This window comes from Crocodylus siamensis, chromosome 7 (assembly GCF_052110815.1).
Source record: "Crocodylus siamensis isolate JL-2025a chromosome 7, ASM5211081v1, whole genome shotgun sequence".
NCBI lineage: Eukaryota > Metazoa > Chordata > Crocodylia > Crocodylidae > Crocodylus > Crocodylus siamensis.
The window spans coordinates 97,905,506-97,916,390 of NC_143401.1; the positions used below are offsets into that span (position 1 = coordinate 97,905,506).

Below are 10,885 nucleotides of genomic sequence, written 5' to 3' on the forward strand. Positions count from 1 at the left end.
GGGTAGCTGTGATCTCGTTTATTTGCCATGCTGCAGAGCAGGTGGAGCAGGCTGAGCCTCTGCCTTTGCTTCCAGGAGCTGCTAGTGACAAATCTGGTGGCCCCGTTCCACAGCCTGGGGGGGCCAGTACCCCTGGAGGGGAGGGGGAAGGACAGGAAGAGGCACATGCCCCCACCTCGGTCCCACAGCAGACGGGCATATGGGTGGAGCTAGGATTTAGAAATAGGGGTGCAGGTGGGGCAGCCCATACTCTTGTACAAAACACCAACTCTGGCCACGATGTCGGTGCTCTCCTGTGATGTGTAGACCAGGTAGACTTTCATCCCTGGCAGTACAGGCATGGAGGTAAACAATCTTCCTTGTTCTGCAGTGAAGGGAACTTCTGGAGGGACTGGATGTATTCAAATCAGCGGGTCCGGATGATTTCCACCCCCAACTACTGAGGGAATTGGCTGAGGTCATTGCGTGGCCCCTGGCACGGCTGTACAAGCACTTGTGGGGCTCTGGTGTGGTGCCAGAGGACTGGAAGAGGGCCAATGTTGTTCCCATCTTCAAAAAAAGGAAGGAAGGAGGACCCGGGGAGCTATAGGCCAGTTAGTCTTACATTGATCCTGGGCAAGCTTTTTGAGAGAGTTATTCTGGCACATGTCCATGAGGGGCCAGCAGGGGAGATTATGCTTAGGGGCAACCAGCACGGGTTCATTAGGGGCAGGTCCTGTCAGACCAACCTGGTGCCTTCTATGACCAGGTCACCAAATCCTTAGACGCAAGGGTAGCGGGGGACATCGTCTTCCTGGACTTTCGGGAGGTCTTCGACACTGTCTCCCACCCCGTTCTCATTAAGAAACTGGGGGCTGTGGTGTCGACCCCCACACAGTCAGATGTGTCGCCAACTGGCGGGAGGGCCGCGCCCAGAGAGCAGTGGTGGACGGGTCACATTCAACCTGGAGGGACGTGGGCAGTGGGGTCCCCCAGGGCTCGGTCCTCGGGCCCGCACTGTTCAACATCTTCATCAGTGACTTGGACGAGGGGGTAAAAAGTACCCTGCTCAAATTTGCTGATGACACTAAGATGTGGGGGGATGTGGGCACGCTAGAAGGGAGGAATAGGCTGCAATCAGACCTAGACAGGTTACAGGGGTGGGCGGACGAGAACAGGATGGGATTCAACACCGAAAAGTGCAAGGTGCTGCACCTGGGGAGGAACAACCAGCCCCTGCAGGTTGCGAACCTCCCATCTCATCAGGGCAGAGGCAGAAAAGGATCTTGGAGTCAGTAATGAACATGGGCCGGCAGTGTGGGGACGCGGTCAGGAAGGCGAACCGCACCTTGTCACGCATCCACAGATGCATCTCGAGCAGGTCCAGGGAGGTGACCCTCCCCCTCTATGCAACACTGGCCAGGCTGCAGCTGGAGTCCTGCATCCAGCTCTGGGCGCCGCACTGCAGGAGGGATGTGGACAGCATGGAGAGGGTCCAGAGGAGATCACTCGCGTGGTCGGGGGCAGCAGGACAGGCCCTACGAGGACAGGCTGCGGGACCTGAACCTGTTCAGCCTCCACAAGAGAAGGCTGAGAGAGGATCTTGTGGCCTGTTATAAACTAGTCAGGGGGGACCAGCAGGCACTGGGGGAGTCCCTGTTCCCCGGAGCACCGCCAGGAGTGACCAGGAATAACGGTCACAAGCTGGCAGAGGGTAGGTTCAGACTAGACATCAGGAGGCCGCCTTCACGGTCAGGGCGGCTAGGGTCTGGGACCAGCTTCCAAGGGAAGTGGTGCAGGCCCCTACCCTGGGGATGTTTAAGAGGAGGCTGGACGAACACCTTGCTGGGGTCGTTTGACCCCATTACTCTTTCCTGCCATGGCTGGGGGTTGTACTTAATGATCTGCTCAGGTCTCTTCCCACCCTAGAAACTATGAAACGATGATGTTTAAAATCCAAAAACGGGCGCGGGGCCTGCGCCCATTGTCGACAGGCCGCCAGCCCTTCCGCACCGCACCCGCACTCCGTACATTACGGTAGCGCTGACGTCACGGGAAAATGAAGGTCGCGACGCCCTTCCCGTGCGCTGCGTGCGCTGCGTGCCCCTCAGTCCGCATTCCCTCTCCCCAGCCCCTAGCGCATGCTCCAAGAGCCCCTCCACCGCGCATGCGCTCGGCCCGCCGCGTGACGCCTGCGCAGTGGTGGGGCGGGCGAGGCGCGCGCCTGCGCAGAGCGGGGTGGTCCCGGCGGGCGCTTGCGCAGAGCGGGGCGGTCCCGGCGCACGCGGCAGTCCGACTCCGACCCCGACCCGCTGCCATGGCTGCGCACCGCCTCGTGCTGCTGCGGCACGGCGAGAGCGCCTGGAACCTGGAGAACCGCTTCAGCGGCTGGTACGACGCCGACCTCAGCCCGCAAGGCCGCCTCGAGGCGCAGCGCGGCGGGGATGCGCTCCGAGGTATGAATCGGGGCCGGGGGGGTGCGGGCGGGATGCGGAGTCGCTCCGGAGGCCGTGTGACATGGTTGCCCCCGCAGACGCGGGCTACGAGTTCGACGTGTGCTTCACGTCGGTGCAGAAGCGGGCGGTGCGCACGCTGTGGATCGTGCTGGACGCCGTGGACCAGATGTGGCTGCCCGTGGTGCGCACCTGGCGCCTCAACGAGCGCCACTACGGCGGCCTGACCGGCCTCAACAAGGCGGAGACGGCCGCCAAGCACGGCGAGGCGCAGGTCAAGATCTGGCGGCGCTCCTACGACATCCCACCGCCCCCCATGCTGCCCGACCACCCCTTCTACACCGCCATCAGCAAGGTGGGCCCGCCCGGGGGGAGACGGCTCGCTCGCGCTGGCGGGGTCTGTCGGGGCCCGGGCTGATGGGGGTGGTGGGTGTTGCAGGACCGCCGCTACGCTGATCTGACTGAGGACCAGCTGCCCACCTGTGAGAGCCTGAAGGACACCATTGCCCGTGCCCTGCCCTTCTGGAACGAGGAGATCGTCCCACAGATCAAGGAGGGGAAGCGGGTGCTGGTGGCTGCCCACGGCAACAGCCTGCGCGGCATCGTCAAACACCTGGAAGGTACGAGGGGCCACGGGGCCCTGTGGGGACGGGGCAGCGCTGGGAAGGGCACCCCCACACAGGCCGCCCTGGGGGAGAGGGTGGGGCGGCCTGTGACCTTGCTGTGCCTTGCAGGCATGTCGGAGGAGGCCATCATGGAGCTGAATCTGCCTACGGGCATCCCCATCGTGTACGAGCTGGACAAGAACCTAAAGCCAGTGAAGCCGATGCAGTTCCTGGGTGATGAGGAGACTGTGCGCAAGGCCATGGAGGCTGTGGCTGCGCAAGGCAAGGCCAAGAAGTGAGAGTGATTATGTGGCAGAGCTGTCCCCCCCTCCCACCCCCGTGCACACCACCCGCAGCCTAGGAACACCAGCTCGGAGCCTGGTGCGAGGGGCTGCCCGGGACCACCTGGACCAAGCCTCCCCACGCACCCGCCCGGGCCCTTCAGCCTACTTTTGAGCCAGTGTTGGAGCTGGAGCGAACCCAGGCCACAGCAGGGGGACCCCGGCTCCCCTGGGCAGCTCTGGCCCCACTCTCCTGTAGTCCTGCTGCTAGATTCCCTGTGCCTGGCCTGGGGCAGTCCTGCTTGTGCCCCGGCCACAGGGCCCGGGATTCCTCACGGTTACATTCCCAGAGCTGCTTCGCTGCCCCCCATCCTCTAGGACCCCTGTGCTCCTGGGCCCCGCGTCACTGTCCAGCCATCGCAGCGTCTCGTGTCTGTACAATAAAGGAGTGATGTGCAATAGCAGCGTGTTGAGTGTGATCTGAGGCTCTGCTCTAGGCTGGAAGCACTAGCCTGTCTGACCGCTGTCCCCTGCTGCCCTGGTCCAGAGCCCCTGCTGGAAGGGCTAGGCTAGTGCTGGGGGCCTGTGGGGTTTATACATGCCCAGCAGGGCCCCTCTTTGTTCCAGGCCTGTGGGAGTAAACACAGGCCTGGAACAAAGAGGGGCCCTGCTGGGCATGTATAAACTCTCTGCCTGATACAGGGTGCAGACCCCTGCCCCCACCCACACACATTCACCCTCAGGCCTGATTCAGATTAAGCTGCAGACTCATCTTGTGGGGGAAGGGGAAAGGAGCTGCTTTTGTTCTCTGATCCAGGCCCCTTCTCCAGAGTGGCTGTTCAATGCCCACCATTGTTTCCTGCTCCAAGGGGGGAGGTGGGGATCCAGCCTGGGTGGGACACAGGTTTCACGGCCCCAGCTAAGCCCCGGCTGTCTGTCCTTCATGTAGCAGCAACAGACCCAGACTAGAAGACCCTGCAGCTGCTAGAGGTTGCCTCTGCCCAAACCCTGGAAGCCAGGAGCCCATAGCTCCCTGGCCTTTTGCTCCCCAACCACGTGGCCTGGTGTAGATGGCCCAGGAGGTGCTGTAGTAGGGCAGGCACAGGCTGCAACCCCAGGAGGGCCATGGCTTCTTCCAGGTAGCCTCTAAACCAGCCCCCACTCGGGGCTGGGAATCACCAAGTAGGAGAGGGGTTGGGAAAGCCTTTATTGTTCACAGCTCAGGAATCTAAAATCCTGTCTGGGGGGCAGGGCCCAGGAAGCCAGAGCTGCATCCAGTAGGTGGTGACTGGAGGCCTGGAGTCCCAGCCCAGTGCACATGGGCACCAGTCCAGGTGATGCTGCAGGTACTTTGGTGAAGGGGGCTCCGGCTGGCTCCTGGCTCTGGCTGTCCGGCTGGGGAGCACAGGGTAGCCTAGGTCTGCAGGAACTGGGGCTGCACACGGGCCACTTTGCGGAACTCCTTGGTATGCGTCCGGGGACACTGCATCTCGCACCAGCTGATGGGCACCAGTCGCACCCCTAGGGACCAGTGCAGTGTCACTGAGAGCCCCAGTAATAAGGACAGGCCTGCCTGGTCCCTCTGCCAGCACCAGCGCAAGGGGGGGTGCTGTGCAACTCCCAGGGGCAGCAAGAGAACCCAGGTGTCCTGATGCTCAGCCCTGTATGAGCCTGGGGCCTGCTGGATACTACTGATCCACTAGCACCAGGAGAACTCCTCTTGTTTCCCCATGCAGCCTGGGGAGGGGGGAAACACAGTTCAGCCCACCCCAGCCCCTGAAGGCGCCTATGCTCCTGGGGCCAGTCCCGCTCCTACCTGCCTCGCCGTGGGCCACCACCACACCCAGCTCATTTTCAGCTGTGCTCAGCAGGTAGTTGGACTGCGCATCCCCCAGCGAAATCTGCTCCAGCGGTCAAGGAAAGGGTTCTGGACTGCAAGGTTATGCCCCAGGGGAGTAGGACACCCCCCCACCCCATGCTTCCCCCCACGGAAGGGGGAAGCCCCATCAGGCCCCACTGCCTCCTCGCATACCTTAGCGAGGGCAGGATACCACCTTAGCCAGGACGATGTCCCCTGGGCGGAAACTCTTGTAAACCTCCACCTGCCGCAGAGCGTGGGTGGGTTAGGGGGTGGGGGAGGCCACCGGCTCCTGGGGTGAGTTCCAGGAGCCATGTGGGAGGCTGCTGAGCCCCATGACCTGACAGCAGCCCCAGGCAGTCCAGGCTTCTGCAGCCGTAGACCCTCCTCCCTTCACCAGCCCCACCTCCCCACAGAGGGACAGGTGCCATGGCTGGGAGCTTCTGGGTCAGCAACACCCTTTTCCCCCAGCCACCCCCGTGACTGCAGTGAGAGGAGGGGGAGATGCCAGCACAGGCAGGTGCCACTTGTCATATGCTGCCGCTGACCTTGTCCCGCTCTGTGGCTCGGATGTCTTCTCTCCTGTAAGGGGAGACGGGGAGTTCAGCACTGGGAGTGCAGCCTGTTCCACCCCTAGAGCTGCAGGCAGTGCTGCCCACCCAGGCTTGCCTGTGGGACCTTGGTGCAGGCCCCCGGGTTCACAGGAGGCTGGGCCTGGGTGGGGGGGGAAGGAGAGATGGAGACCCCAGAGCCGCCAAGCTCGCCCGGCTGCCTTGGAGGGGGCATGGCAAGGGGTGAGGATTCCTGGCCTAGGCCAGGGCCTACCGGATGGTGCCACGGAAAGCTGACTTAAGGGGCGTGGAGCCGACGTATAGGATGTGCACCTTGGCGAAGCGGGAGTTAATATTGCACACCTGCAGGGAGACAGGGCCCAGCCCACGGCTGGGTCAGCAGATCCTGGACCTTGGTGCAGAACCTGCCCCTGCACCAGCTCACCCCAGCTCAGTGCCACACATAGCACTGCCACCCCGTCGCCCATCAGCCCCTGGACCAGAGCAACCCAGCACACGGGCACTGGCAGGGAAGCCAGCCCTTCCCCTTGCAAAGCCTGTCCCAAGCCAACACCTCCAGCAACCCCAGCTCCAGGGATTAAGGAGCCCAGTGTCCTTCCCCGCCCCCACACCCAGTCCTCCCAGCCACCAGTGCAGGTGGATGAGTTATCACCCTGTTACCCCCAGCAGGTCACTGGGAACCCGCAGCCCTGTGGCTGGCTATGGGGGCAGCCCTTGGTGGGGAGCAGGGGCTCCCCGGGACCCAGACGGAACTGGGGCTGAACCACATGGCTCCTGCATCAGCCCCTGCGATGGAGGGAGACAGGCACAGGGGCTGCCCACCCACAGCAAGGGGCAAGCTCATCCCCACCTGCTCCCCACTTAAGTGGGCTAGGCGCTTGGTTACTTTTACCTTGCAGGTGACAATGGCGCCCACGTCGGGCAGGAGCTGGGCTTCAGCATCTCGCACCACGGACACCACGGGCAGCTGCCAGGCCAGGGGGAAGTGCCCCATGAGCTTGGAGCCGCTCGCAGAGACAGCCCCATCGCCCAGGGCAGCCACAGCCCACGCGGCTCCCAGACCGCTCTGGACAGCTGCGGCCGGCAGCATCGCTGGGACGTGCCCCCAGGGCAGCAAGGGCTCCCCGGCCCCGAGGGCGCAGAGTGATGCCGTGGGGCCTGTCCAGGGCGCATCTTTGAGGCAGCCAGGAGAGAAGGCCCAGGGCCCCCGCCAGACTGGAACCTCAGCTCTGCCCCCAGCGTCTCACCCCCAGAAAGGCTCCCCTCGCCAGCCCGGGACCCGAGCTTTCCCCCCGCCCCGCTCCGCTCACCGGGCCGCCGAGGTCGCGGGCAAGGAGGGCCCCAGCCAGTGCGGCGTGCACGTGCCCGCGCCGGGTGTAGGTGCCGCTGCCCGCGGCCGCCTCATCCAAGCTGCACAGCCGCTCCCCTGCGGGGCGGGGCGGGGCGGGGGGTTAGCGAAGGGGGCGGATGGGGGGGGAGCGGGCCCCGGTTGCCGGGGCGGGGCACCTACCGGGTACACAGTAGCGCACAGGCGGCACCATCTCTGCTCCGCGCGGCCGCTGCAAGAAATAAAAGCCGCTTTGCCATTGGCCTCAATCCCTCACGCCGCTGCAAGCCGCCGCACTATTAGCCCGCTCCGGCACGTGACATCCCGCACGTAGCAGCGCCGCGCGGGGCCCGCCGGGACCTGCAGTCTGCGCTGGAGAAGTTCCCGACGGGCCCCGCGCACCGAGTCCCGCGCAGGCGCAGTGCGAGCGGCGATGGCCCCGCGCCGCTGACAGACGGGCCGGTGGGCCGGGATGGCGGCGGGTGAGTGGGGGGCGGGGCCTGCCGGGGGCGGGGCCAGCGCGGGGAGGGAGGCGCGTGTCTGTCCTTCGCCCCCTCGGGGCCGCGCGCGTGGGGTCCGTCTTGCCCCCCGAGCTCCAGCCCTTGTTCCCCGGCTCCCCGCAAGCCCCCCAGCCCTGGCCCCCCAGGTCTTGTGTCCCCCAGCTCTTGTGTCCCCCAGCTCTTGCCCCCCCACTTCTTGCCCCCCTCCACTCACCCCAGCTCCTGCCCCCTGCCCCGCGCGGCGCTGGTCTCGGTGCGGCGGAGCCGGGCGGCACGGAGCAGGGCGGGGGGCCGGGCCGCAGGCTCTGACGGGCGCCCCCGTGCAGGGCAGGGATGAGGAGCCGGCGACGCGCCTTCTCGGCGGCGATGCGCCTGGCGCTGCGGTGCCTGCGGCTGGGCCGGCGGTGCCGGGGGCGGCTGGTGCGGCGCGTGGCGCAGCTGTGGGGCTACGGGCGGCTCAGCCTGCGCTCGCTGCTGTACAACTCCTTCACGGACAGCGACGTGGTGCTGGACGCCCTCTTCGAGCCGATCTACTGGCTGGTGGACCACGTCACCCGTTGGTTCGGGGTGGTGAGTGCCGGGGGTTGGGGGGGCGGGGGGCGCCGGCCCCGGGGCTAGCGTGGGCACTGCTCCCGCAGGCGTTTGTGGCGTTGGTGATCGTGCTGACGAGCTCCGTGGTGGCCATCGTCTACGTCTGCCTGCTGCCCCTCATCCTGCGCACCTACGCTCCCGCCTGGGTCTGCTGGCACCTCAGCTACGGCCACTGGAACCTGCTCATGATCGTCTTCCACTACTACATGGCGATCACCACCGCCCCGGGCTACCCGCCGCAGGTAGGGCGCGGGGGCTGGGGGGGCCGGGGGGGCCCGCTTCGGGTGCCGACCGCCCTTCCCTCCGCAGGCCAAGGGTGACCTCATCGGTGTCTCCATCTGCCGCAAATGCATCGCCCCCAAGCCGGCGCGCACCCACCACTGCAGCATCTGCAACAGGTAGGGACCCACGTCCCACCAGGCCCCCCCACCGCAGCACAGTGCAGTCGTGCCCCCCACCCCCCCCTTCCCTCCCTCCTGCAGTGGCTTCTCGACCCAGACCCCTGGCAGGCGCTCACAGCTGTCCGTTCCCCTCCTCGCAGGTGTGTGCTCAAGATGGACCATCACTGCCGTATCCTTCTGCAGCACTTGCCAGGCTGGCCCCTCTCTAGGGAGCCCTGGCTCTTGGGAAGGGAATAGTGGGGGTGGGGCCAGGCTCTGGGCACCTAGGTGTTCCCTGGGGCGCACCGAGCACTTGGGCTGACTGTGTGGGAGGGGCAGGCAGGGGGGTGCTGGCCCTGGTGTTGCTGGGGGCTGTGTCCAGCCAGTTGCACCCCAGGGCCCCCTGGGGAACATGGTGCTGGAGGCAAGCGGGGTCTGGCGAGGCTGCCAGGAGCAGGGCTCAGGTGCAGACTCCAGGTCCCTGCGCGCCAGGTGCAACAGGTGCTGGATGGAGCTGCAGCTGCCTGAGACTCACTGAGTCCAAACAGTGCCCGGGCAGCCTGGCTCAGGGGTGCGGCGCGGTGCCCCCTCCTATTGTTACCCATCTTTAATCTGGGGCAGCCTGGCTGAACAACTGTGTGGGGCACTACAACCACCGGTACTTCTTCTCCTTCTGCCTCTTCATGACCATGGGCTGCATCTATTGCAGCATCAGCGGCTGGGACATGTTCCGTGAGGCCTACGCGGCCATCGAGGTGAGTGACACGGCCTCGCACTCCAGCTTTCCAGGGCAGACAGAGAGGGAGAGGCAGACATGGCCCTGGGGTGCCTGTGCCATGAGGCCTGTAACTGCGCCGTGTTTTCCATCCCCCCAGAGAATGAAACAGCTTGAGAAGGAGCGCCTGCAGGCAGCCGCCAACCAGGTGGGACATCCCCGCGCCCGGGGCCAGCAGGCCGGGCCCTGGCAGCCGCTTCGCATGTGCCTGCGCCCAGGCTCTGCTGCACCTGCGGGCGCGGAGCTGCCCCAAAGGCCAAGGCCCCAGCTCATGGCTCTTGCCTGCTGCCTGCAGGGTTCATGCCCCAGGTTGCCACGCAGCTGCTCCCTGCCCTGCTCCCCCGCTGCTTTCACCAAGCGTCTGTCTGCTCTGTGTGTGCGCACGCGGGGTGGGGGAGGGTCCTCTTGGCTGGTCCTGGCTTCTCGGGGCACCTGGTGGGGTTTGAGGGTGCAGAGCCACCCCCACAGGCCTAACTGGCAACCTACCCTTCCCTGCAGACCTACTACCAGACACCACCCCCAGCCTTCTCCTTCCGCCAGCGCGCCTTCCACAAGAGCATCGTCTACCTGTGGGTGCTGTGCAGGTAACGGGGGCACTGGGCCCTGGGAGCCGACACAGCTTTGTCCTGCTGGATGATGAGCAGGCAGCTCCATGCAGCCAGCCTCTGGGACTCAGCCTGGCTGGCAGACAGTGGAAGGTTGCCTGGACTCAGTGCTCTGACCCCCACCTCCACCTGCCCCCAGCTCTGTGGCCCTGGCCCTGGGGGCGCTGACACTATGGCATGCAGCCCTTATCACCCGCGGGGAGACCAGCATCGAGAGACACATCAACAAGAAGGAGCGGCAGCGGCTGCAGAAGAAAGGCAAAGTGAGTATAGGAGCTGGGGGGCAGGGAGAGCCTTGGGGGCAGGTGGCCACGGTCAGTCACGGTCCCCGTCTCTGCTCCCGCAGGCGTTCCGGAACCCGTACAGCTTCGGCGCCTGGGACAACTGGCGGGTCTTCCTGGGAGTGGACGTGCCCAGGTGAGGGGGGCTCCAGGCCAGGCCCAAGACTGGTGCAGGAGGCACAGGGCCAGGGCTGTGGTTTTGGGGGAGGCCGCAGCGTTCACCATGGACTGCATCCTTCCCAGGCACTGGCTCACCCGCGTGCTGCTGCCGTCCACGCACCTGCCCCATGGCACTGGCCTGAGCTGGGACACACCCCCGTGCGTGAGGCCATGGCACGCACCTCTGCTGGCCATCTGACCACCAGTGCAGACCCTCCCCAGCCTCGGTGCCCGGAGCCCTGAGGTCCAAATGCGGATGTCCGTTCTACCCCCTTGTGAGCTGCAGGCAGCCCCTAGCACAGGCCACAGCCCCACCCAGCACCTCTGTTGGAGAGGGGGCCTTGCCCGATCGCACCTCTGGGTTTTTTTGTCAAATAAAACCTGTTTTTAACCAGCGCGGCCGCCTACTCGCTGTTGCCTGGTCTGGCCCAGGGGAGCCTAGCTGAACAGGCCCATGGTCCATCTGGGCTCCGTGTGGAGCTCTGCAGAGGGGCTGGCTTGGATCCACTGGTCTAAACA

General features: G+C 65.4%; 3 protein-coding genes across 6 annotated transcripts; 2 read left to right on the forward strand and 1 right to left on the reverse strand.

Annotated features, from left to right (window-relative positions):
• Positions 1 to 2,208: 2,208 nt before the first annotated feature.
• PGAM1 (phosphoglycerate mutase 1) lies at positions 2,209 to 3,779 on the forward strand. Its single transcript, XM_090057108.1, has 4 exons — positions 2,209 to 2,435; positions 2,513 to 2,787; positions 2,872 to 3,052; positions 3,167 to 3,779. The coding sequence occupies exons 1-4, from the start codon at positions 2,297 to 2,299 to the stop codon at positions 3,334 to 3,336; spliced, it is 765 nt and encodes a 254-aa protein (XP_089913234.1). The 5' UTR covers positions 2,209 to 2,296; the 3' UTR covers positions 3,337 to 3,779.
• Positions 3,780 to 4,508: 729 nt separating this feature from the next.
• Positions 4,509 to 7,415, reverse strand: EXOSC1 (exosome component 1). The gene is made up of 8 exons (XM_090056668.1): positions 7,259 to 7,415; positions 7,059 to 7,174; positions 6,641 to 6,715; positions 6,002 to 6,090; positions 5,725 to 5,758; positions 5,370 to 5,420; positions 5,135 to 5,219; positions 4,509 to 4,839 (listed from the first exon to the last, which is right to left on the reverse strand). Exons 1-8 carry the CDS (start codon positions 7,287 to 7,289, stop codon positions 4,733 to 4,735), a joined length of 588 nt encoding a protein of 195 aa, XP_089912794.1. The 5' UTR covers positions 7,290 to 7,415; the 3' UTR covers positions 4,509 to 4,732.
• A 6-nt stretch (positions 7,416 to 7,421) lies between these two features.
• On the forward strand, positions 7,422 to 10,763 carry ZDHHC16 (zDHHC palmitoyltransferase 16). 4 transcript variants are annotated; one of them, XM_090056657.1, is made up of 11 exons: positions 7,425 to 7,557; positions 7,902 to 8,145; positions 8,214 to 8,408; positions 8,476 to 8,564; positions 8,708 to 8,736; positions 9,168 to 9,301; positions 9,422 to 9,469; positions 9,820 to 9,905; positions 10,066 to 10,189; positions 10,273 to 10,343; positions 10,451 to 10,763. In XM_090056657.1, the coding sequence occupies exons 2-11, from the start codon at positions 7,909 to 7,911 to the stop codon at positions 10,563 to 10,565; spliced, it is 1,128 nt and encodes a 375-aa protein (XP_089912783.1). In that variant the 5' UTR covers positions 7,425 to 7,557; positions 7,902 to 7,908; the 3' UTR covers positions 10,566 to 10,763. The 4 variants fall into 4 exon arrangements, with proteins under 4 accessions (XP_089912787.1, XP_089912785.1, XP_089912784.1 ...); XM_090056659.1 differs by lacking the exon at positions 8,708 to 8,736 and having other exon boundaries at positions 7,423 to 7,557; positions 9,256 to 9,301; XM_090056658.1 differs by lacking the exon at positions 9,422 to 9,469 and having other exon boundaries at positions 7,424 to 7,557.
• The last annotated feature ends 122 nt before the right edge of the window (positions 10,764 to 10,885 follow it).